At 41.9% G+C, this 21,934-nt stretch overlaps 1 protein-coding gene across 7 annotated transcripts in view; it reads left to right on the top strand.

The window, feature by feature from the left end:
- Window positions 1-21,934, top strand: part of lrch1 (leucine-rich repeats and calponin homology (CH) domain containing 1) — a 44,368-nt gene that overhangs the window by 7,856 nt on the left and 14,578 nt on the right. For 4 of the 7 annotated variants that reach the window (XM_078090441.1, XM_078090440.1, XM_040202491.2 and 1 more), the window contains exons 2-13: window positions 8,143-8,287; window positions 11,209-11,335; window positions 11,634-11,739; window positions 13,830-13,966; window positions 14,894-15,024; window positions 16,411-16,498; window positions 17,082-17,187; window positions 18,227-18,342; window positions 19,426-19,496; window positions 19,772-19,858; window positions 20,319-20,396; window positions 20,570-20,606. In XM_078090441.1, the coding sequence (XP_077946567.1) occupies window positions 8,143-8,287; window positions 11,209-11,335; window positions 11,634-11,739; window positions 13,830-13,966; window positions 14,894-15,024; window positions 16,411-16,498; window positions 17,082-17,187; window positions 18,227-18,342; window positions 19,426-19,496; window positions 19,772-19,858; window positions 20,319-20,396; window positions 20,570-20,606 (1,229 nt within the window). The remainder of the gene's footprint in view (window positions 1-8,142; window positions 8,288-11,208; window positions 11,336-11,633; window positions 11,740-13,829; window positions 13,967-14,893; window positions 15,025-16,410; window positions 16,499-17,081; window positions 17,188-18,226; window positions 18,343-19,425; window positions 19,497-19,771; window positions 19,859-20,318; window positions 20,397-20,569; window positions 20,607-21,934) is intronic. The other 3 variants (XM_078090442.1, XM_078090439.1, XM_078090438.1) reach the window with 1 other exon arrangement.

Below are 21,934 nucleotides of genomic sequence, written 5' to 3'. Positions count from 1 at the left end.
TTAGTGTTTTAAAGCTCCTTGATGACGTCCTGCAGCTTTAGTGTTTCTAAATCTGAGCTGTACAGTCGGCGTCTGTCCTAACGCTGAATCCCTTTGAATAAATAACCAGAAGCCGTCTCTCATCCTCCAAATGTAGGCCAAACTCAACCCCCATCTCACACACACACACACACACACACACACACACACCTATCTCCCACCTAAAATACTCCTGGCATCATACTGGCATCCAAATTTCTCACACACACACACACAGGTTCACCATGACAACTGCCACACACACTTTCCATACCACTCTCCTTCAGGCTTATACTAATACACCATGAAGCACATGCCAGCATACATAAATAAGTGTTTTCATCTGCTCATAAACACACAGACACAAAGCAATATAAATCTACATCCACGTACATTTAAAGATTTGGCATTAAATTAAAACTGATCAAATAGAGTCTCAGCATTCAGTCGGTGGCAGCCTCTCTCGCTCAAGTGTGTCAATATATCTCTCTGGTGGTGTTTAGGTGTGTGTACGTGTGGTGTTTATTTATCACTGATAATTAGATATATACTTTAACCGCCATCCAAATTGTGTGTGTGTGTGTGTAGTATTTAATGTATGTATGAAATTAAAATGAAAAATACACACAATATATACAGTACAATAAAATGGCAGATTAATTAAAAAATGTAATTAAGACAGTAGTGCAATATTATTGATGTTAAATTAAGACAGTAGTGCAGTGGTTATTCAATTAAACGAGGATTTAGCCAGAGTTGATTTGTTGTACAATTACGAGACATTTGCAGTCTGGCGTTGCTGTCACGAAGACTTTCATAACGATGACGTTCCCCGCGTATCCCTTTTTTAAAACCCAACCGACCAGCCTCGGTCCACGTCGTCTCTTTGTCGACGTTTTATCAATGTTGGGAAACGCATGCCTGCACATGTTGGTGATGGTAACGGTGCAAATCTGATAAACAAGAAGAAATATTCACGTATGAGGAAGGAAATGTATTCAACGCGTTTCTTTAGATCTTGAAAAAATATTTTAAAGACGTTATTGGTCAGAATTGCTTGAACAGAGTGTGACGCTAATGTTTGCATTTCAAAGGGGGGGTGCCGTGTTACGAGCGTGCCATCCCCCCGCAGCCCTGCCAGTGGCCACACACACACACACACTAGTGATGTGCTGACAGGAGAGAAAGATGTGGGTCAGTGGTGGGGGTCTTGTTGTTGTATTTGATGTGTGTGTGTGTGTTGGCAGCAGGGTGGTGTGCGTTGCCAGTTTAGAGGAAACTCCCCCTCTCCGATCCTGTTAATGTCTGCCTGCCAGCACTCTTCCTCCTCTGTCTTCTGTGTGTGTGTGTTTTTTAAATGTTTTTCTTCATTTGTCCCTCTGTCTCACCCTGTTTCTGTCTTTCTCTGTCTGTCCACATTCTGTCTTCACTGCAACATCTTAAAACAACTTTATTTTTTAATTTTTAAATATGTTTTAACTAACTTTTATTCCTTTATTTTAAACTAACCCTTAGCCTATTACTACTAACCCATAGCGTTATATTTTATTTTATTCATCCTGCATTGTCGTCTAATGTCGTACTGTCTACTGTTTCGCACCAACCGCCAAGTCAAATTCCTTGTATGTCTGACATATTATGGCATTAAATGTTCCCTGATCAGCAATGTTTGTCTTCACCATTGTACTATCACACCTTTCTAGTTTTAATATCCTCCTCTCCACTCCAATACTTGGTGACGTGGAATAACAATTCCATAGATGATTGGGTTTGTCAATTTTGTGCCTTTTTAAAAAAAAAAATGAATTCAATCTGCAAGCAATGGAATACAACTAAATGTCATTCTGAAATGAAGAATCAATATTTATCTGTTTGAGCCCCCACAATAATCACCCAAACCCTCCCTAAATCTACACTTGTACTAATCCATGACTGTCTGCTGTTCACTGGGTCACACACACACAGACACACACACACCCCCCCAGCCAGCCAGATGGAATGCAGCTGATAGACAGAGAGGTCAATGCCTGTCATAGATGAGCACAACAGAAACACTATATTCATTAGTTGTGCCTAAAAGTGTGCATTCACACATGAATCGCACTTTTATAACAGTCTTTTATTGTTGTAGTCTGAGTAGTGTTATGTCATATCCTGTTTAAGGTTCGGTTTTTACAGCTGAACTCAGGACTGTTGAGATGATGCCAGTGAGAGGGAGGAAATCTATGTTTTAAAAAGAAGAGGCCGAAAATGTTGAGCTAATGGAAAAATAGTTGTGTCGTGGGGATTGAGAGATGTTAAATAATCCAGAACATCGGGTCACAGCCAAAGTTCAGATGTTCAGCTCGCTGTGAAGCCATTTTTATCCCCTCTGCTCTCTCTGCAGGGTTTCGGTTCATTGCTAATATCCATTGGCAATAAAACCGGTTTGTGATATCTGACTGAGACACGTAGTTTACAGGAACGGGAGAATCATAACTTGCATTCAACCATAATCCTTCTGTCTTTGTGTTCAGTTAATCGATGAAGCTTTGGTCCTTTCTAGCCTTTGATGCATTAAAACTTGATATTTGTTGGCGTAAATGTTCAATAACGAACAGCTCTGATAGCTGGTGTGTGGTCTCTGGACTGAGATGTAGTGACTGTGGAGGCCGTTGGAGTACAGTAAACTCAATGTCATGTTCGAGAAACCAGTTTGAGAGGACATGAGCTTTGAGGCATGGTGCTTTATCCTGCTGAAAGTAGAAGATGGTACACTGGTCCTAGAGGGATGGACATGGGCAGCATCTCAAACCAGCCTTCCCGTTCTCCGCCGACCTCTCGCATCAACACGGCATTTTCATCCTCACGACAGACATTTTCTCTTTTTGGGACATTCTCTGTAAACCCTATAGATGTTATAGATAGTTGTGCGTCATTATACCAGTAGGTCAGCAGTTTGTGACTCAAACCAGCCCGTCTGACACCAACCACCACGTTCAAGGTCACTGAAATCTTCTTTCTTCCTCATTCTAATGCTCGTTTTGAGCTTCACCATGTCTACCTGCTTAAATGCATTACGTTGCATTTTCAATTTGTGTTAAAAGACAATTTAACTGTGTACCTAATGGCCAGTGAGTGTATATTGTGTGTGTGTGTGTGTTTCCAGTCAAGGTCTCTCAGCATGCTGCTCTGTCAGTGTTGCTAATTTGCAACACTTCAGTCACACCGACTTTAGCTACATGGGCAGTATCACAATATGTCTGTGACAACTTAATTAGCTGTGTGTGTGTTTGTGTGTGTGCGATGAAGACGCAGACTGATCTTTCTGATCTTTTCTTCTTCTTTCGTCCTCATTTCTTTTCCATGAAGTCAGGAAAATGGGTCAAGAGGCGGAGCAGCAGCATCAGCCGTGAACGTAGTTCTCTGTGCGAAAGAGTCAATTAACCCGCAGCCGTTTTGTCCTAAAAGGGGATTTGAGCCCCTCCGGCTGCGGCCGTGTCCTTTTGTCAGAGCGCCGCTCCACTCACGATGGAGGAGTGAGTGGATGTGGGTGGATGTTCACTTACTCGTACTGTTACACAATAGTCATTTTGTAGAGCTCTGTTTACTTTGACATGAAGGGTATTTTCCTTCTTGCCATTATGAATTTAAGTTGAAACCCATCATTAAAACATCAAAAGCCCCTGGTCAGTTCCCAAAATGCAACAGGAAGTGTTTTTTTTACAGCAAGTTGTCACCATATGCATAACTAGTCCAGTGTAGCCACGGCTGTACTAACCTCTGCGATGTGAAGGGTTTCTCATTCTCACTTTATGGACATTTATAGGGAGTTCAAACTGCAGGAGGCGAAGGATTTTTGACGTTAATTTGAGTGCTTGAGTTGTGTGCGTTGACCTTAACGTGATTAAAAGTTTGGTATAAAGGGGCAGAAAGATGAAGCGGTTTGACTCTAAAAAGGGCACTTCTGTGGAACTTGGAACTGGATGCAATCGCTACGCAATAATCATATATACTTATAAAAATAGATCGTTTTTGAAATCACGTCCCGAAACAGAAATATTTGGTAGTAGAAAAACAAAGTGGACTTGAGATAATTTTTTAAGGCCATATAAATCTCTTGTCTGGTGGATGAGGAATGTTCCAGTAGCACAGGAAGAGTTTAGGGGGGAAGGGATGTGTGCGTGTGTGTGTGTGTGTGTGTGTGTGTGTGTGTGTGTGTGTGTGTGTGTGCATGAGTGTTTGTGTGTGTGCATGAGTGTTTGTGTGTTACATTCCTTATAAAGCAAATCTTGGATGTTTTTTTGTTGGAATGGCTGGTTGTCCTCAGGATTTCTACATAACCTATTTCTTGACCCACGTCCATCTGCTGCCACCACACACACACACACACTGTACATCTATGTTTAGGTCTGGAAAAACTTGGAAGATTTGCAAATATGCGTTTTTGCCCCGAGATAAACATGAAACGCACACGCACTCACATTTGTGCAGTCGTTGATGCGTACAGCGATCTGCACATGCATGTTTGCACAGACACGTGACTCTGCATCCATGCAGAAAGTCTGACATTGTCGTCATGGTGACTTCAGTTCATGTGAACCTTTCTTTCGTCCAATAACATCCTTCCATTTTCTTTCCATGTGAGAAGACTTTGCGTTTAAAGTGGTAGAAATGGGGAAAGATGGAAGTTGTTAAGAGGATGCACTCCATTATCAACAAGAAGGCTAATGTCTCATAAATAAGCACTTACCTGAGAAAATAATCAAATGTCAACCTGTCAGATATTTCTCTGGGTTAAAGGTAAAAGCGAATGTTGAATTGGCATTGGTAAAATATCTAACTGGTTATTAAACAGCCTCAGTGCTCTTGGTGTATGTTATTAATTCAGTATTGTGTATCGGAGCGTACTGCAGACAGCAGCACCTACTGAAACCAAGCAAATCATCTTCAGCATTGTCATCATCATCCTCCTCATCAGCACAAATTGAGTCTGAGGCAGCAGCACCTTCAGCATCCTGGACCGACAGTTTCCTCTGTAGTCAGCAAGTGGTGAGAACCCCCCCTCACTGACCCACCACCAGTACCTCCACCCTCCGTCTGTCGGTTAGCTCAGGGAGTCTGAATCCACATTCTGTGAGGTTTGTTTCAGATGGCCTCAGAAATATTTGATACCATTCTATCCATTGGGTTTTCGTGTGTGTGTGTGTGTGTGTGTGTGTGTGTGTGTGTGTGTGAGAGATGAAGCCTGTCATTACAGTACTGCAGGGAGGAGTCTCACTGCACAAGCAGAGGCTGCAGCCACAACACACACAAAGTGTATACATATATATATACTTATTTTATAGATCGCGAGCTGAATTTGGATCTGACCCGTAAGGACGAGAAACGTCTTCAGCCAACGTCTTCTGATTTCAGCTGCAATAAAAAGCAAATCTCCAAAGCAGACGACGAGTATAACAGCGTAGAGAATAGGCAGCAGTCACAAAGATATACACTTGGGTTGTGATGAGCAGATGTGCTCTTTCACACGGAGTGAACAGTTCACGGTTCATCCGGGTTGGGCGGCAGGAAGTCGGCGGCTGAGGTGGTAAGCCACCAAGGTCTTCCGCTGTCTCGCCTCGTGATCAGTTGGCGGTTGACTGCGACGCCTTAAACGGTAACCGCGCCCAGTGACGGGGAACCGCTTGACCTCTAGCTCGCTGCTTCAGTGTTCGCGTTGAATTGCGCCTGTTTCTGTTGTATTTGAGCTTCCATTTAAACGTGAGGTTCATCGTTCTCCATTCTTCTCCGCTTCCTTCCTTGCTCTTTCCCCGACGCGGCGCTGTTGGATGAGCTCTGTGTTAATGAGAAGGCAGGAGACATTCTTGTGTCTCAGCTGCTCAGCCTCCACATTCCTGCATTGAGTGTTTGCACCTCGAGTGGTTGTAGTTCACATCGAGACGCGTTCTCTCCGTGCACTTCAACAGGAAACATTCATGCAAGCTGCCGTCCGTAACCAGTTTGTAATTGGATCTGAATGGACGCATTTTATTTTTACTGTTTCGTTCAGAAACGCAGAGGTCACAAGGTGATCAAGAACGTTGTTGATGGAAACGTGTCATTTCATGTTAAAGCACGGATGATTAAATGACCAGTTGCTTCAACTCTGCACAATTACTTTCAATAAGTATTTGTAAGCTACGGTCAGGAAAACCTCCTCCTTTCACTCTGCCCAGATGTTTTAAAAAATGATGCCATTTCAGCTGCTGAAAGGCTTTTAGTGTGAAACATCTGTGCAGGAAGTGCGTGTTCGTACATGCCAGCGGCAACTTATAGGCAATAAAATGGATGCAATTGGAAATCCTAAGTGAGCAAAAAGCTCGTTCATGGTCGTCTTTACGATCAGCAGAGGCTGAACCCTTGAAAGGCCGCTGAGCTGCGTGATGCTGCGTGTTGAAACAAGTTCAGAATTTGTCCCTCTGTCAGCTCACGCTCTCTGAGCCAAAGGAGCGGAATCTACCTTAAAAGGCAAGTCCATTATTTATATATATATGCACACACACATAACATGTTCTGCAATCTGATGAAGCAATTTAACAATTTCAGCTCCCAATTCCCCCTAAATAGTGTAGACAACAAAGCCTGAACAAATTAGAAAACCGCAATTAAATATCCTTTATTAGATTTATATAATATTTTCTTTTTGGAAGTGTCATTCAGGGTTGGTCAGTAGTATCCATAGTAGTAATACTGATAGTATTGTGTGTCAGGTTACATGACCTCAGGCCTGTATCATCACTGTTGTCACTACTCATGACATCATGTGTAGACTCATTCACATGCAAGCTGACAGATGTGTGTCGCTGAGACTGATGTGCCCCAAAAGCCTGTGTGTGTGTGTGTGTGTGTGTGTGTGTGAAAGTGTTTTTGACTAAGGTCCCTGCGGTAAAGACCATGTAACGATCAACACTGCATTATTTTGGAGGTTAAACGTCGACAGTGCTTATGAATATCCAACACTGCGCGCGCGCACACACACACACACACTCATTCCGCCAGTAACAGCAGCGTGTTTGCTGGTCGTTGAATCAGACTGCGACTGTGTTTATCGGAGAATGAAAGCAGGACTGAGTGGCTCTTTGTTTCCTAACCACGTTGTTTTAAATAGCACTTCCTGTGACTCTGTGACCCATGATGCAACACTGCCTGTGTGATTGAATATCCACATTGCGGCGTTTGCTGACAGAATCACTGCCTCGGTTTGTAAACCATTTGCAACATCGGAGTTGTAGGAGCAGTATTTAGAGAAAACAAATCTTCTCTTTTTCTATTCTCGCTCCAGCTTCTGAAATGTAACAACTAGCTGCTTCAATCTTGTTTTATGTCGAACTAAACCGAATATATTTGTCAAATAATACACCTTTTGGCCGCTGAACTGTTCATCACATTGTTGGCCTCACTCTATTAAAAGTGACGGCAATCCCATTTACGACGCCCAATTCTAATAATAAATAACAAATGTGACTATTCGTTTTCCATAAGCACTTCAGTGTAGATAATCAACAATGCAATCTGTATCAAGTGCAGGAAGTGACTCCACAAGACGTTCTACACAAATAAGAATTAAGTGAGACGTAGCCTTTTCGTGCTTGGCCTTGTTAGATTGAGGGTTTGAATCCGAACAACAGAACTTTTCCCTGATTGTTTCCCGCACAGGAAATGAACTCTCGGTGAGTTCTCGCTCCTGCTAACAAAACAAAATGTGTTCCTAAGAGTTCGGCTTCTCGAGAACAATGTGGAGTCATTGGCCTGACGTTTCTCTGCCGCAGCTGATAACTGAAGTTGCTAAAGATGTTGTTGTTTCTAAGCTACAGCAGGATGTGATGTCATCGATCCTGGCCTTGAGCGGCCAAGTACTGACTTACCAGCGTGTGACGGCGTTAGCGTCTGTGATACATGTTGTTAATCGTTGGCTGACTGGATTGAGTATTGTTTTATACTTAAGTTTATTAGGTACAACTTGATAAAACAATGTAATCTTACAATATGTCTGTCATAATGTTGGCACTCTTAAATCCCCTATCAGCATTCCCTCTAACCTTTTGACCTGTCAGTAATCTAAGCTGATCAATAAACCTGTTTTATTCTTCCCTCTCTCTGCAGACCTCTCAAAGAACAGACTGGCCGACGTCCCCTCGGAGATCTGCCACCTGGTCGCCTTGGAGACCTTGAACCTGTATCACAACTGCATCCGGACCATCCCGGACAGCATCATCACCCTGCAGTCCCTCACCTCCTTGAATCTCAGGTACACACATTTACTTTTTTGTCTCAGCAGTCCTGCTTTTCTTCACTTTTTCTCACTTCAATATGTCAGGGAGAACTAGTGGATCTTTTGAGGCTGTTGCATTCTGGGTACAATGGAGAATTCATGTATCTGAAGCATGACTTTCTAAACAGAAGCAGATTTTGTCTGCAGGAAAGCCCCTCAGTTTTGTTTACTTTCACAGGTAGTCTGTTGACCGCTAGTAGTCAGCATCAGGAAAAAATGTTTCAACTGCAAAAATCAGCCATATGTCAGTTAAACTTAAGAAAAAAAAGCAAAATGTAGCATAACTATAATCCATATAATTTATTACATACTGAACATGTATCACATACTGAAAGCTGACTGTTTCTCATATACTGAGGATGCATCATAGCATAGTAAATAAATAATATTTTTATAAACAAAATCTCAGGAAAAGTCAGTTATTTTCGTACTTTAATTAACTTGGTGTTATTATTACAGACTGAGGAGTGTGTGTGCGCTTGTGTGCCTGCAACACACACAATTGAGCCTGAGGGGTGAAATTGTCCAGTGGGGTAATATATGAATAAAAAACACACTCTCTCACACACACATACTCAGATACTCTGGACCTTCACACAAACACACACTATCAGGTTGAGTTTAAAAGTCAAGGTGTTCGCTGCTGATGTCTCTGAGACTCTCACTGCTCCTGATAGGAGACTATGTGAAAATTAGAGAACAATGTTAAAACGCATAAATATTATTTTATTTGCGACAAGGTTAGAAGCATCATGTGTTTATCTCTAGTGAATCAGATATTTTCTTCTCTGCTGCTCAACTGATAATTAATCTGTTTAAGAGCAGCAACACACTGACAGCACAGCTCATTAGCATGACATGTCATCCACACACACATTCTCTCTCTCACACACACACACACTTACATATACACGCATTGTCACACACGCACACTTTCCAGTCATGCTGCTATCACAAAGTAAATTAGTAACGACTGATCTATTTAATTAGGCTCATAAATGCTGATCTGGTTGTGTGAAACACATGAACACAGAGGTGTGTGTGTTCTTAGATCATTGTCATCTGTATCAGAGCAGTTTAACCGTTGCGCTGCTTTGGATTCAATTGTAGCGTGTAAATATTCATCAGTGTAAGCTGTTTTTTTGGTTGCAAATTTAAGATTAGTTTTTAACATTTTCAAGACTAATTATTTAGCCTTATTTTTCTGGCCGTGATTTGTTCCATTTGAACTGATTCTTCTTCTTTTAAATCAAAGCATTATTTCATGGAACCATGCAATCCTACTAAGAGTCTACCAAATTACATTTAAATGACTTCTACCAGCTGCTTCTACCCATCAACCAATAACTCGTATTCACAAAACAGCAATGGAATGAGAACCCATTACTTAGCAATTTTTATTAGATATCCCAGAAGTTGTGTTGAGTTTTGTTACATTGTGATAGAAACCCGGTGTTATGTCCGGGCTCCGGGCTCGACGCCATCCATCATAAGGTGTGCAACGTGGTAGCATCCTCCTACCGAACATGAGCATGGTCGCTGTTTGAGTATTAGCGTGCTTATTTTAGCATTAAAGTCTAAGCACAGCTGTCCAGCCTCACCGAGCCGCTGGCAGAGGAGTCTTGTTATTTTCTCCTCCGCCTCCTAAAATGTGTGTGAACAGCTGGACAAACTCACGTATGTTTCCTGAAAGTTATTTTCAGAGCTGAGTCAGAGGGGGTTTCACAGTCGTGTGTGTGTGTGTTACTAGTAAGACATTAAAGATGCTGTTTGCTTTTCTTAGTAGGATCTATTCACACACAACATGAAGAAGTTGAAGAGGTTTGAATCATGCATGCGTTTTTCACCCTCCCCCTTACCACCGCAATTCAAGGTTGATACTTTATTTAAAGCAGAAGTGCGTGGCTCGTAGAGGAAGCATCCGGCGAGAGCGGAAAGGATCGTTCGACAGTAAAACGGTTAACTTAAGTTTAGCCCTCCTCGTGTAGACATTTAAGAATTCCAGATAAAACACAGTGGAGGTGAGTCTTCTTTCTCTGCTTTACAGATTTGAGACACAAGTGCTACAAGCAATCCACGTTTCGTCATTGTTTCACTGTACAAAAATAAACAAATCTTCTGCCTTCCGTCAGACCTTCCTTTCAAACATCAGAGTAAGAATTCAGCCTAAAAATAGTCAAACATCCCGAGCCGATCAGCATGTTTTTTTATTTGTTATTATTCTTTTTCCTTCACTCTCCTTTGTGTGTTTGTGTGAGTGAGAGAGTCTCATAGTCGGGTTCAGACTACTGTCTGTTACAGAGGAAATGACCCACATATTATTACCCCAGTTTAGTAGACCATCTGATCTAGTTTCACATGTATGTTTGCATATAAACACACGTACAAACATGGAGCCAAAGAAGTGTTGTCGATGTGAGTTGTCGACACCTCTTCAGACTCTACCTCGACTAAAAGACTAACAAATTGTAGCATTTAAATTGTACTTGTAACGCCGCTCATCTATAGCAAATTGTAAATTGGCTTATTTGAGGAAATTGCACTTTCTTGTTTCTTGTTCTTCTGAGTTTGTACCCCTATGGTTGAATGCACTTATTGTAAGTCGCTTTGGATAAAAGCGTCAGCTAAATGACATGTGATGTAATGAGTTAATACCCCCTCTCATCTCCCCATGAGGACTTTTGTCATCTCTCTGTTACTGAAAAAACCCTGAGTGTGGATTTAAAAGCACACATTATAGAACATGCTCGTTTCATAACGTGTTCACGTGTCATTTTTAATGCGGCATATGTACGGGCGTTGCTTCTCGCTTTCTTCCTATAACACAGTCTGGCTGAATTGTTCCTTGACAGTCCCGTGATGGTGACTAATTGAGGGAGTGATGCTTTATGTTGCAGCCGTAACCAGCTGGGCGCCCTGCCGGCCTGTCTGTGTGGTTTACCTCTGCGGGTTCTCAACGCCAGCAACAACAAGCTGGTCAGCCTGCCGGAGACCATCGGACAGCTGCATCGCCTCATGGAGCTGGTGAGACGCTTCACGTGCTGTCCGTGTTCGCTAAAAACATTCACACGCTATCAAAGGTGCACAATTCAACACTCGGAGTGGATCTGTTGCCTCCACATGGCTCTCAACATGGCGACGGCTGCCGTGAGCCAGTCAGTCGGATTTAAAATCAACATATTTCTGTTATGATAAAGTGTCGGCTTTATCTCTCTCTCATATATATATATATATAATATATATATATATATATATAATTATGCTGAAAGGAAATGCATCCAGGAGGTAAGAACAGAAGATGTGTTTTTTTGTTTTTCTGCAGGATATCAGCTGCAATGAGATCACGGCTCTTCCTCGCCACATCGGCAGACTCAAAGCGCTACGGGAACTGAACGTTCGCCGAAACCTCCTCTGCGTCCTGCCAGAAGGTGAGTTCCTGACGGAAGCAACTTCTTCTCTTTCTTGTGTCTAAAACAAAAATGAGTGGCTCGTTCTTTTGGGCGACTGTACATAAGAGACGGTTCTTACTAAGATTTAGTTTTTTTTCAGAGAGACAAAGCTGCTATTCACATTGACTTAAGCAGGGATTTAGATGAAACGAACCACACACACACAAAGGGACATTTGAGACCACAGAGTCCTAATACACACTTGACGTATGGCATGACTAAGCTTTGAGTGGCAGAGAGCATCACATATCATTTTGCAGAGTGTGTAAGTGTGTAAATGAGATCTTCTGAACCAGAGAAAGCTGGAGGAGTAGATTGGCACAAAGCGGCCACACTGGTTCTTATCTGTTGGACTTCCTGTGTGGCAGCACATTGGTCCGCCTGAGGCGATGAGGTCTGCTGCTGCATTGTGAACCTCCTCCTCACGCTGGATTAGAGTCAAGTCCATTTTATTTATAGAGCTTCGTACTGCAAATATCAAATTTACCTTTAGGAGCTTTCTGTCTGTACATCTCACGGAACACTCTCTGTGTTCTTTGATCGTTTGTCACGGAACGCATTTACTTATAAAACAGAAAGATTGCACAAAATAAAGAGGTTTTCTACGTCTCCCAGGATGATTCATCCATCTATTCGCCTCGACTCGTCGGGGCGGTTTTGGATTCTGTGACGTATGCGTGTCCCTGAGTGTCCCTCATTGAGGGGGGGGACAGATTGTCAGGCTCCAGTCTGAAGATCCGATCAACAAACCTGATGGAAGAATGATGTGTGTTTATCCTGTAAGCTGGCAGCCCAACTGACATTATTACCTCCTACACAGGGTTTTAATTAGAAGGAGTCTAACGAGCACCGTGTCATAATTCATGTCTATAAGTGTGCAGGATGTGACTCCACGAATGGTTTCTTCTTCTCACAAATTCAAACACCATCAGTCTGTCTGTCTTTCCCTTTTGAACACACACACTTAAAAATACACAGTTTATTTAGAGAGCGCCAGAAAGAACCAGGAATGAAAACCTCTCATCAAAAGAGTGACTCAGTTAGACCGTTAAGGAGTACTAAAACTTTTAAATCTATTTTCTTCACAAACTCAAACAGCCAAAAGTAACGCTGACTGCGTCTGTTTATCTCTGGGTTCTTTGCAGTCTAATATGTGGTTAGATCGAATGAGTTTAGACTATGATTTGTTTCAGCTGAGTGGTGCTAATCCTATTCTGATTATTCTTTTTAGTTTAATTAATATGAAACAAAAAGCTTGTTATGTGTTCTGTATCCTATTTCAATTCAGACATTTTTGATGCAAAGCGTTGGAGTTAATTGTCTAAGGCCCATGACACTGATGCAATACGTGTCAAAAATCTGTCCTGAAATGAGACTTTACAGAGACTCTTTTCTACGTTTTCAGGATAAAAGTCTATAAATCTACTTGGAAGTCATAGAAAAAAAAGAGAAGAGAAGAGAGACTACTATTTCACAACTTTTTATATTGGTTGGTATCAATATAATCAAAAGATTTACGGGAAAAAAGACCAACCTATTTTGAGTGATAAAGTGCATTAAAAATGTTGTGAATACCTTTCTTTTAACCATTTAAAGCTGGTGTACTTGGTGTAAATGTGTATCTGCAGGCTTGTCTTGTGACTCCGCTTTGATGTAACAGCTCAGGGACTAAAAATACAGTAAAGGCGTTTATTTCCAGTTATTTCACTTCTAATGAGGAGTGAAAGTTCACACGAAGAGAAACGGTCCGACGGTCTGCTAACAATTACAAACTACCTCTGAAAAGAACAGCTGCATTGTTCTGTGATGGGAAACGTCTGCGTTTTGAGGTGTTAGTGATTTTAAGGCTTATAAATAGAATAAGATTTCTGTACTCTACTGCTACGACCTGCTAATAAAGCCTCAACTTGACTCGATGCCCTTTACTAACAATCTGTACGATACGTTCAGCTTCGTGAGACCATCGTACCCAAATATAACCAGGTATGGCGCTGTGAATTAACGCAGAAACTATGTTAAATAGTAAAATTGTTAGATAGTTAAATAGTATGTGTGTGTTCTCTTTGCAGACTTGGCCGGCCTTCCCCTGGTGAAGTTTGACTTCTCCTGTAACAAGGTGTCGACCATCCCGGTGTGTTACAGGAAGATGAAACACCTCCAGTCCCTTCAGCTAGAAAACAACCCCCTTCAGAGTCCTCCTGCACAGGTGCACACTCTCTCTCTCACACACACCAGATGCAAGATGAGGTCATGTGTGTTCATTTTTCTTTCTTTGTTTATTTATTGACGTAAATTAAAAACACATTTAGTTCTTTTTAACATATTGTTTATTTAATTTAATGTATAATCCGGTATAATTAGCCTGTTGAATAATAATAGATCCGTCAAATGTATAACTGAACTTCATGCAGCATTGTAACTGACTCAAGGACATATTGACGACATCATATTGTTATAGGCATCTGATCCCTGATCTGTGCAGTAGAGTATAATGAAAAATCAGTTGCTTGTTACAGGAGATTCAGATTGAGATTAGAAAATAAAACTGCTCCGATATTTGATTTGAAGTTCACCAGAGGCAGAAGGGACACATTCTGGCTTCTGGTGTTTCAGGAAGTTAAGAGTAGAAGAGCGCTCTCCGCCTGCTGGAATGAATAATGTAAATAGCAGGTCTGCTCCATTCAAGTATTAGCTATCATGTCTTCTTTTGCGCATTAATGTCCCGTTTTATCCTGCTTCTTATCTAATTCAGGATATGATGTTTACACGCAACATGAGAAATCTGGTCCCTCATCTCCCTGTAAACACGATCATCACAGTATTCTGGTCCATGATCGTCTGCCTCGTCTCTTGATTTATCATCTCAGTCAGTCATCTCAGTGTGTTTTCTTCACAAACGTCTCATTAATACGTTTAGTGGTGTGAGTTTTAATGGTAAATATTTATTCCTTTTTAACTGTCTTTCATTGGCTGATCTAAAACTGCACAGAGCCGCGTCCTCTCACCGGCTGGAGGACGAAAGACACTCTGTTAAACAACAGCTGCTCCAAGAGTTCAGTGACTCAGCAGTCAGGTGGATGTCTGTCATGTCGTGGTAGAAGAGGAGACAGATTAATCTTCTTTTCCTTTTCAGATCTGTATTAAAGGAAAAGTTCACATATTCAAGTATCTGAGCATCGAGGCGTGTCGCAGTGAGAAGATGCCCGACTCCCTCTACCTGCCTGTCATAGAGCGACTCAGCCTATCGCGGCCCACCACCGGCAGGTCAGTCAAATATCCTGCAGTCCGCTCCTCTGCGTCAGTGTGGTTACCATGATGGGAAATCTCGCCTCCTACATTTGTTTTTGTGCTGATGTCAATTGTTCAACCATTAAATGTTAGTGGGAGCCGGTCTCAGCGCGCGCTGCAGAGTAAACACTCACTAACACTTGCACACATTGTTGATGAAGAAAATATTTAAAACACTTTGATTATTCTCTTATAACTCTCAGCAAGAAAGCAGAAACACTTCTTCTCCAAAATATCAAAAGTGTCTTTATGTGGAGTGTCTCCGCTGTCTCTTATCTAAGTGTCCTCGGTCTCTCAGGCTGCAGCCAAATCCTCCATTAGCTGAAAATGATCTTCTGGGTCTCACTGACTGTCTGCCATAAGAGATTTAGGCCTTAATTATATGAAGTATTATTTCTGGTTGCTGGATGAAGGAATAAAGAAACAATTGGAGGAAATGAAGGGACAAAACAAATAATGGCAATAAACAAAGGAACTGAGAGATTACACAGCTGGTGACGTTCACCTTGAGTGTTTTTGGAGTCCAGAAAAGCCAGAGTAGACAAAAGGCCGGTTGACGGAGGTGTGGCCAATGGGATTTTATATGATCGTAGGATTGAGGGAAGGAACAAAGGAATGTTTACTGCTTACAGGAATGAGGAATAGGCATTTTCAGAAGTGAAGAAGTAAAGAAATAAAATAAAAGCCTCCGTGATCAGGCTGAAACTGAGCCTGAGCTTTCAGAGGATGTCGAGCTCTGTAATGTCGGCCCACAGAGAGGACTCTCAACACGTGGGCCGCAGAAAAGGTTCCTTTCCTCTCGGGAGCAGACACACACATCCTTGATATAGGATGTGTGTGACATATTCCTCTGATTTGTGCTGCCTCTCTCTCCAGTGGTCTCCCCCACTCTATAGTTCTGTGGCTTTCAGTTGTATTCTCTTTACTTTCCTCCCTCTAGCTCTTCCTTATTTTTCACGCTATTTTAAAATGTCATAATTTGTGCGTGTGAGCAACTCGAGCACACATCTCAGTTGCCTAGAGGGACTGTTCACACTGCTGCTACAAGTTCCCTAAATCGTTGGTGTCTTCAAAATGATCTCCGTTTCTTTCATTTAAGAGAAATAAAACTGCTTTTACAATTGTCATCTAGTAGATTTGATCAACGAAAGCAATGTAGGTGACAAACTTTGCATCTCAGACAAATCATTTTCAATTTCTGAGTGAAATGTACATGGAAACGCACTTAGAGAGATTTACTTTACCTACGATACCTTAATTTAGCACACACACACACACACACACACACACACACACACACACACACACAGACCTCGTTTGCGAATGTGTGTCAGGTGTGTGACACGTGTTGTGTGTCTGCAGTGTGGAGGACATGGAGCAGCAGAAGAAGCAGGACAGCGACTCAGGAGTCGGCAGCGACAACGGAGACAAGAGACTGTCCGCTACCGAGGTACTGTGTGTGTGTGTGTGTGAGTGTGTGTGTGTGTGTGTGTGTGGTGCGATTGTCTCCATATGCTTTTGTTCTGGTGATCGTTTTGCATAGTTTTATTTACACAGAAGACTCCACTTATCAGAGACATTCACATTAAAGCTTGATTGTTTTATTTCATTATTTTATAATGTTGACCCTTTCCATTTATTGAGTGAAATAATGCGACTGTAGCTGCAGTAAAGCACATTTTTCATTATAGAGTGTTACACTAACACACACAATCTCAAAGCACGTTTGTATCAGTAGCTGCTATGCTAGAAAGTTCTTTGTAAATCCATCAAATAGTTTGATCGTTCACTAATCTCACAATAATGTTCATATCAAATTAAAATGCTTATCAATGCTTACATTTTACAGTATGAAATATATTAAAATGTATTTTTTGTCCGAAATCCCAAACATTCAGTTTACAGAGCTGTACAACTGGAAAAGGCAGAATACATTCTTCAATTTCAGCAGCTGGAGGCAGTAAATGTTTGGTCTTTTTTTACTTAAAATCCTAAAACTATTAATAATTTTTGTTCATTTATTTGTGTTTCAGCCGTCAGACGAAGACAGTCTGAGTCTCAACATACCGATGAGCCACATCACGGAGGAGGAGGGAATCAGTAAAGACGACTCCAGTGAACACATCAGCTCCCTGACAGGTACACACACACACACACACACACACACACACAGCTGACAGTGGACAGGACGTGGTGGTGATTAAACAACACTCTTGTGTCCTGCTCTCTCACACAGAGGAAACCAGACAGAACAGAGACCTTTCCGGACCCCTAAAAATATGACCGTGTGTGTCTGCATTATAATGGTTTATTTTCAAAAACATTAACAAATCTATTTTTATTCTTTAAATTCCCTCAACAATAAGAAGCTGCGAGACGTCCAAACCGACAATTCATTTGATTAAGAAGGAGAAACACAAAATGAACAAATGAAAAAATGTGTGCAAACGTTTTACTCCTTGACTATTTTTTTCGGATTGTTCAGTCAGCTTTCCTTCTCTAACAAGCGTGTGTGTGTGTGTGTGTGTGTGTGTGTGTGTGTGTGAGAGAGAGTGTATCTGGACTCATTTAGAGAACAGCGGCTCCCCAGATAAGCGTTTAAATAGACTTCATTCAGGTCGGAGCTGATGGAAGGTCGTCTCTGGTGAGCTGAGACGAGGGGGAAGACGAGTAGTCTGGGTTATTTGGCCCTAAAATGTCTTAATGGTGTAGATAAAGCCTGTTAACATTTTACCAAAAATATAGACATATTATAATTCACTTCATTCAATAGCAGGTTTTTAAAGTTTTTATAAAGCAGTCACTCTTTAAAACATCCTCATGTGCTATTGTTCATTTCTGACCTGCACTTTTCCCCTTTTCACACCACACTCATGTAAGTAAAATACTGGATCCTGATTGGCTCCAAACTAGTTGTGATGTCATATATCCCGCAGGTGCGTCCTGGTGTGTCCTGGAGTTTTGAGAGGAAGAATGACTGAATGTGAAAAACAAACTTCTTTAAAGGAACTTTAAAATAAAAAAGGAATACCAAAACTATAGAACAGTAAAACATTTGTGATATCAAATATAAAATTGAATAAATAATTTAGCTTTAATTTGTTTTAGTTTTTCTCCTCATTAGAGAGCGGAAGTCCCTTCTCACGTTCCTCACAATTCCTGTTTCCTTTTATTCCAGCAGACCCAAACTCCGACTCAGTCCGTCTGATCGAGGAGAGCCCTACGGAAGCCCTGAAGGACCAGTTCAGCTACCGAGACTCCGCTCTCAGCACTCGCTTCGTCAACTACATCAAGGCGAGACTTCCCGCTGCGCTGTTTCTCCTCCGTCAGTTTGTGATTAAAGATTGATGCCTTCATGAGCGAGGACGCACTCTGAGGGAAGAGGGGTTATATAAAGCTGCTCCACTTTGTTCCAGCGTTGGTTCCGCTGCTCCTGAGGTCTTTGGTTTGTTCTAATGGAGCCTTGACTGTCACTTTGTGTCAGTCATTTGCTTTTGGAGTTAGAGGTTTGTTGCGGCGTTCAGTGAGAGAGACTGTCCTGTTATAGCTGGTTACGTCACAGTGAGCCTGTGGAGACTCAGCCGTGACCAAATAAGGTCTAAACTCAAAACAAAGTGGACAACACGGAGCCCTGTGATGAATCATCGTTCAGCCGAGCAGTGAAGTTCAGTAAGTTGTGGTCATTAGTGTAACTATGGCAACGTTCTTAAACCGCAACCAAAGACGAACCATCGCAGTCAACGGTCAGAAAACGCTTCAGTGCTTCATGAGCTGACTTACTGAGCTGATATCAGGGGAAACTGTTGCATCACTAAAAATGGATCAAACAACTCAAGAAACACGTAACACGAGTCACACGATCTGAGACAATGGAAACAAACAAAGAACAGGGATGCAAACGGCGCGCTTTTCGGTGCCTCCTGCTTTTTTTCGCGCCAACAGCTAACCAACAATAATGGAGTGCTCTCAAGTGTCACTCATTGAGCGCAACAGTCACTCATTTCGGTCCTTAGTCACGCACACTCCCGCCACACATCCAATTTCTCACGCTAAAAAAAAAAGAAGAAGAAAATCGGACTTCGGTCCGAGCCGCGTTGGTTCCTCTTCAACCTCCCCATCCTGTAACGTAACTAATCACTCCCAGTTAACCCATCCCTCCCACGAGGGTAAACGAGTGGAGACTCGAGGATGGAAGGACCTGATCAAGGAGAGGAAGCGTTTGTTACAGATTCCCTATTGTTGAGTTTGTGTACCAGGGGACGGCAATAATGTCCCTGAATTCTGGCCAATAGCTGAACCAGTCTGTGCACCATGTGACAGCTGCAGCTGGTGCTGACGTGCGTGTGCGTGTCCGTGTGTGCATGTTTGTGTGTGCAGGGTCGGACAGCAGCAGACTTCGACGAGCCCCTCAGGATAGAAGAAGACGCACACTGGACATCACAACAACTGTAGGTTCATTCGTTTGTTTTTCTTTTCCTAACCGTAGGCTTCTTTTGTGGGATCAAGGGCGTTTATAATTATTGTTGAGTACAACATCGCCAAAGAACAATAAATGAATGTAAAGATATATAAAGTGAAAAGAAAACCTTAAAGAGAAAAGATTATTGAGCTTTTAAGGAGTGAAATTGGTAATAATCTGCAGGTTGTTACTATTTGTAACCCCAATAATGGACCACGATTGCAACTGTAATTGTGAGATATAACATTGTCTTTTTGGTCCCAGGTCAAAGGTGAAAGGCGGCACAGAGTTCCAGATTGACATGATCAACCAGCTGAAGGAGGCTGTGGAGCTGCTGCAGGATCCCAGCAGGTGAGAGCCGACGCAACACCTGAGAATTACAACATCAAAGGTGGAGCTGGCTGCCAAAATGATAGCAATGATTCCACACTTTACTCTGCGGAGAATCAATGCAAATGTGGACAAAGAACAGTGTAAAATTAACTAAAGTGGTGTGTTTTCCCATTACCTCATATGTTGTAAAATCAAATGTGCAAAGATGAGCCTGATTTATCAACAAGCAATCACTTTCTGTCTTATTATTATGTTTCAAATAATTAACTAATGCATGTGTTGCCCAACTGTCAGTTGAAACATACTAGCTTGTTTTCCTGAAACTTCCGTTGTTAATAAGAAAGTAAATGATCCCCTGTCGCAATTTTAGGATATAATTAAAGAAACAAAATGTTATAAAAAGCTCTTAGTATGTTTAAAGATGAAAGTATTGGTGTTACTGAATCAAATTGATTTCGTAATGTCTTGTGTTTATCAGAGTGAATGCGGAGCAGGACGACCTGTCTGGAGTTCAGCTCTATCCGGTGGAGATGGTCACAGTAGAGGACTCCCTCAAGTAAGATATTTGTTTTGTGGTTGGAAGCTGTGGTATCAGGTGAGATGCGTTTAACTCATGTAACCATAGCAACTGTTCTGCTATTGTAACGTTAGCTACTAGGGATGCGAACTGAGCGTTGACTCTCCCTCTCTCCGTCCTCCTCCACCCCCCCCCCCCTCCCCCATCCCCAGTGGGCAGGACAGCGATGACGGCATCCCCACACCAAAGGTACCGTGTGCAGAACTTTAGAACTTGACCATCAGTCCGTACACAGAACAAAACAACATGTTGTCATCAGCATACAGAATGATGTTGGAAGCCTTCCTGCAATGTGACAATGAGTAACCGCGTCTGTATTTTATATAGTTCAACAATCCCAGAGCAGTGGTAGTTCACTTGAGACCCTGTTATGGCCAAATGTGACGGCTAGGTTCTGTCTTTGATGATCTGACAAATGTTTTCTCCATCTTGTGTCTAGTGAGAAAACAATTGGGTTTTCATAACGACAGAATGGAGCGTAAACTTGAAATGGCAAATCGTTACTTTAAACATTTGTCACATTTGTCAAGTCTTTCAAGTGTGAAGTCCTTTATTGTAAAAAATAATTTCAGAAAAGCTGTTGCTTTATACATCAACTGCCCCAAAAAAAACAAATGTCCGTCACTGTTAGCACAAAAACGAAGAAAATCAGCGCTGTCTTTTTCATGCTGCCACTGGGGGCGCCACGGTCGGACATTTTGAAATGCTGCATGTGGCTTTAAACATACACTGTAGTGCACTTTCATACATTTTCTTTGATAAGTTCATTCACGTTAGATAAAGTAAACGGGTCTTTGCTGCTGTAAATTTAAGCCGATAAGTATGCAAGTAATTTAGAAACTACTTAAGGTAATTTAAAGCCTAAACGTTTGATGCGTTCTGTACCAGCACATGGAGGAAGGTGGCTATGAGTTCCAGAAGAAGAGACAGATGATTCTAGAGAAGTCCAGGTTTCAGGCCCAGCTTGCATGTCGGGAGTATGAGTGGCATATGTCAATCAAGGTAACGGTAGCACCAGCCTGGATGTAGACTCTGTCCACCTCTCAGAGGGAACTGTCCTCAGTCGTCCAGTAAACTCACCGTTTCCCTGTGTGTTCGTCTGCTGTGAGCGAATAAACCACGCTGAGCTTTCACATGTGTCACGGCTCGCGGGGCAGCAGGTCACACATGTGAACAGGGTGAGAAAATGTTTGTTTATAGCTTCGTTTCACCAGTCACTCTGTGATGAAGTCGATTTTGATAAAGTGGTGGCAGGTGAATCAACGTTCTTTCTGTCTTGCATGTCAGTGTGTGACGAGTTCATCTGGAGTGACTGGTATGTGACATCACTCCGTGTCCTGTTTGTTTTATACGCAACCAGCACAATCTCACCAAGATTATTGATCATTTTCCACTGCATCACACTAATTGTTTGAATCCATTGACAGAAAAATGTATTTTTTTTAATATTTATATTTACAAAAGTGCCTTAATGCTAAGCTAGGCTAATCGAGTCCTGACTCCCGCTCCGCAGTTAG

Source organism: Gasterosteus aculeatus, chromosome 16 (assembly GCF_964276395.1).
Source record: "Gasterosteus aculeatus chromosome 16, fGasAcu3.hap1.1, whole genome shotgun sequence".
NCBI lineage: Eukaryota > Metazoa > Chordata > Actinopteri > Perciformes > Gasterosteidae > Gasterosteus > Gasterosteus aculeatus.
This window is presented reverse-complemented; position numbering and strand designations above follow the sequence as displayed.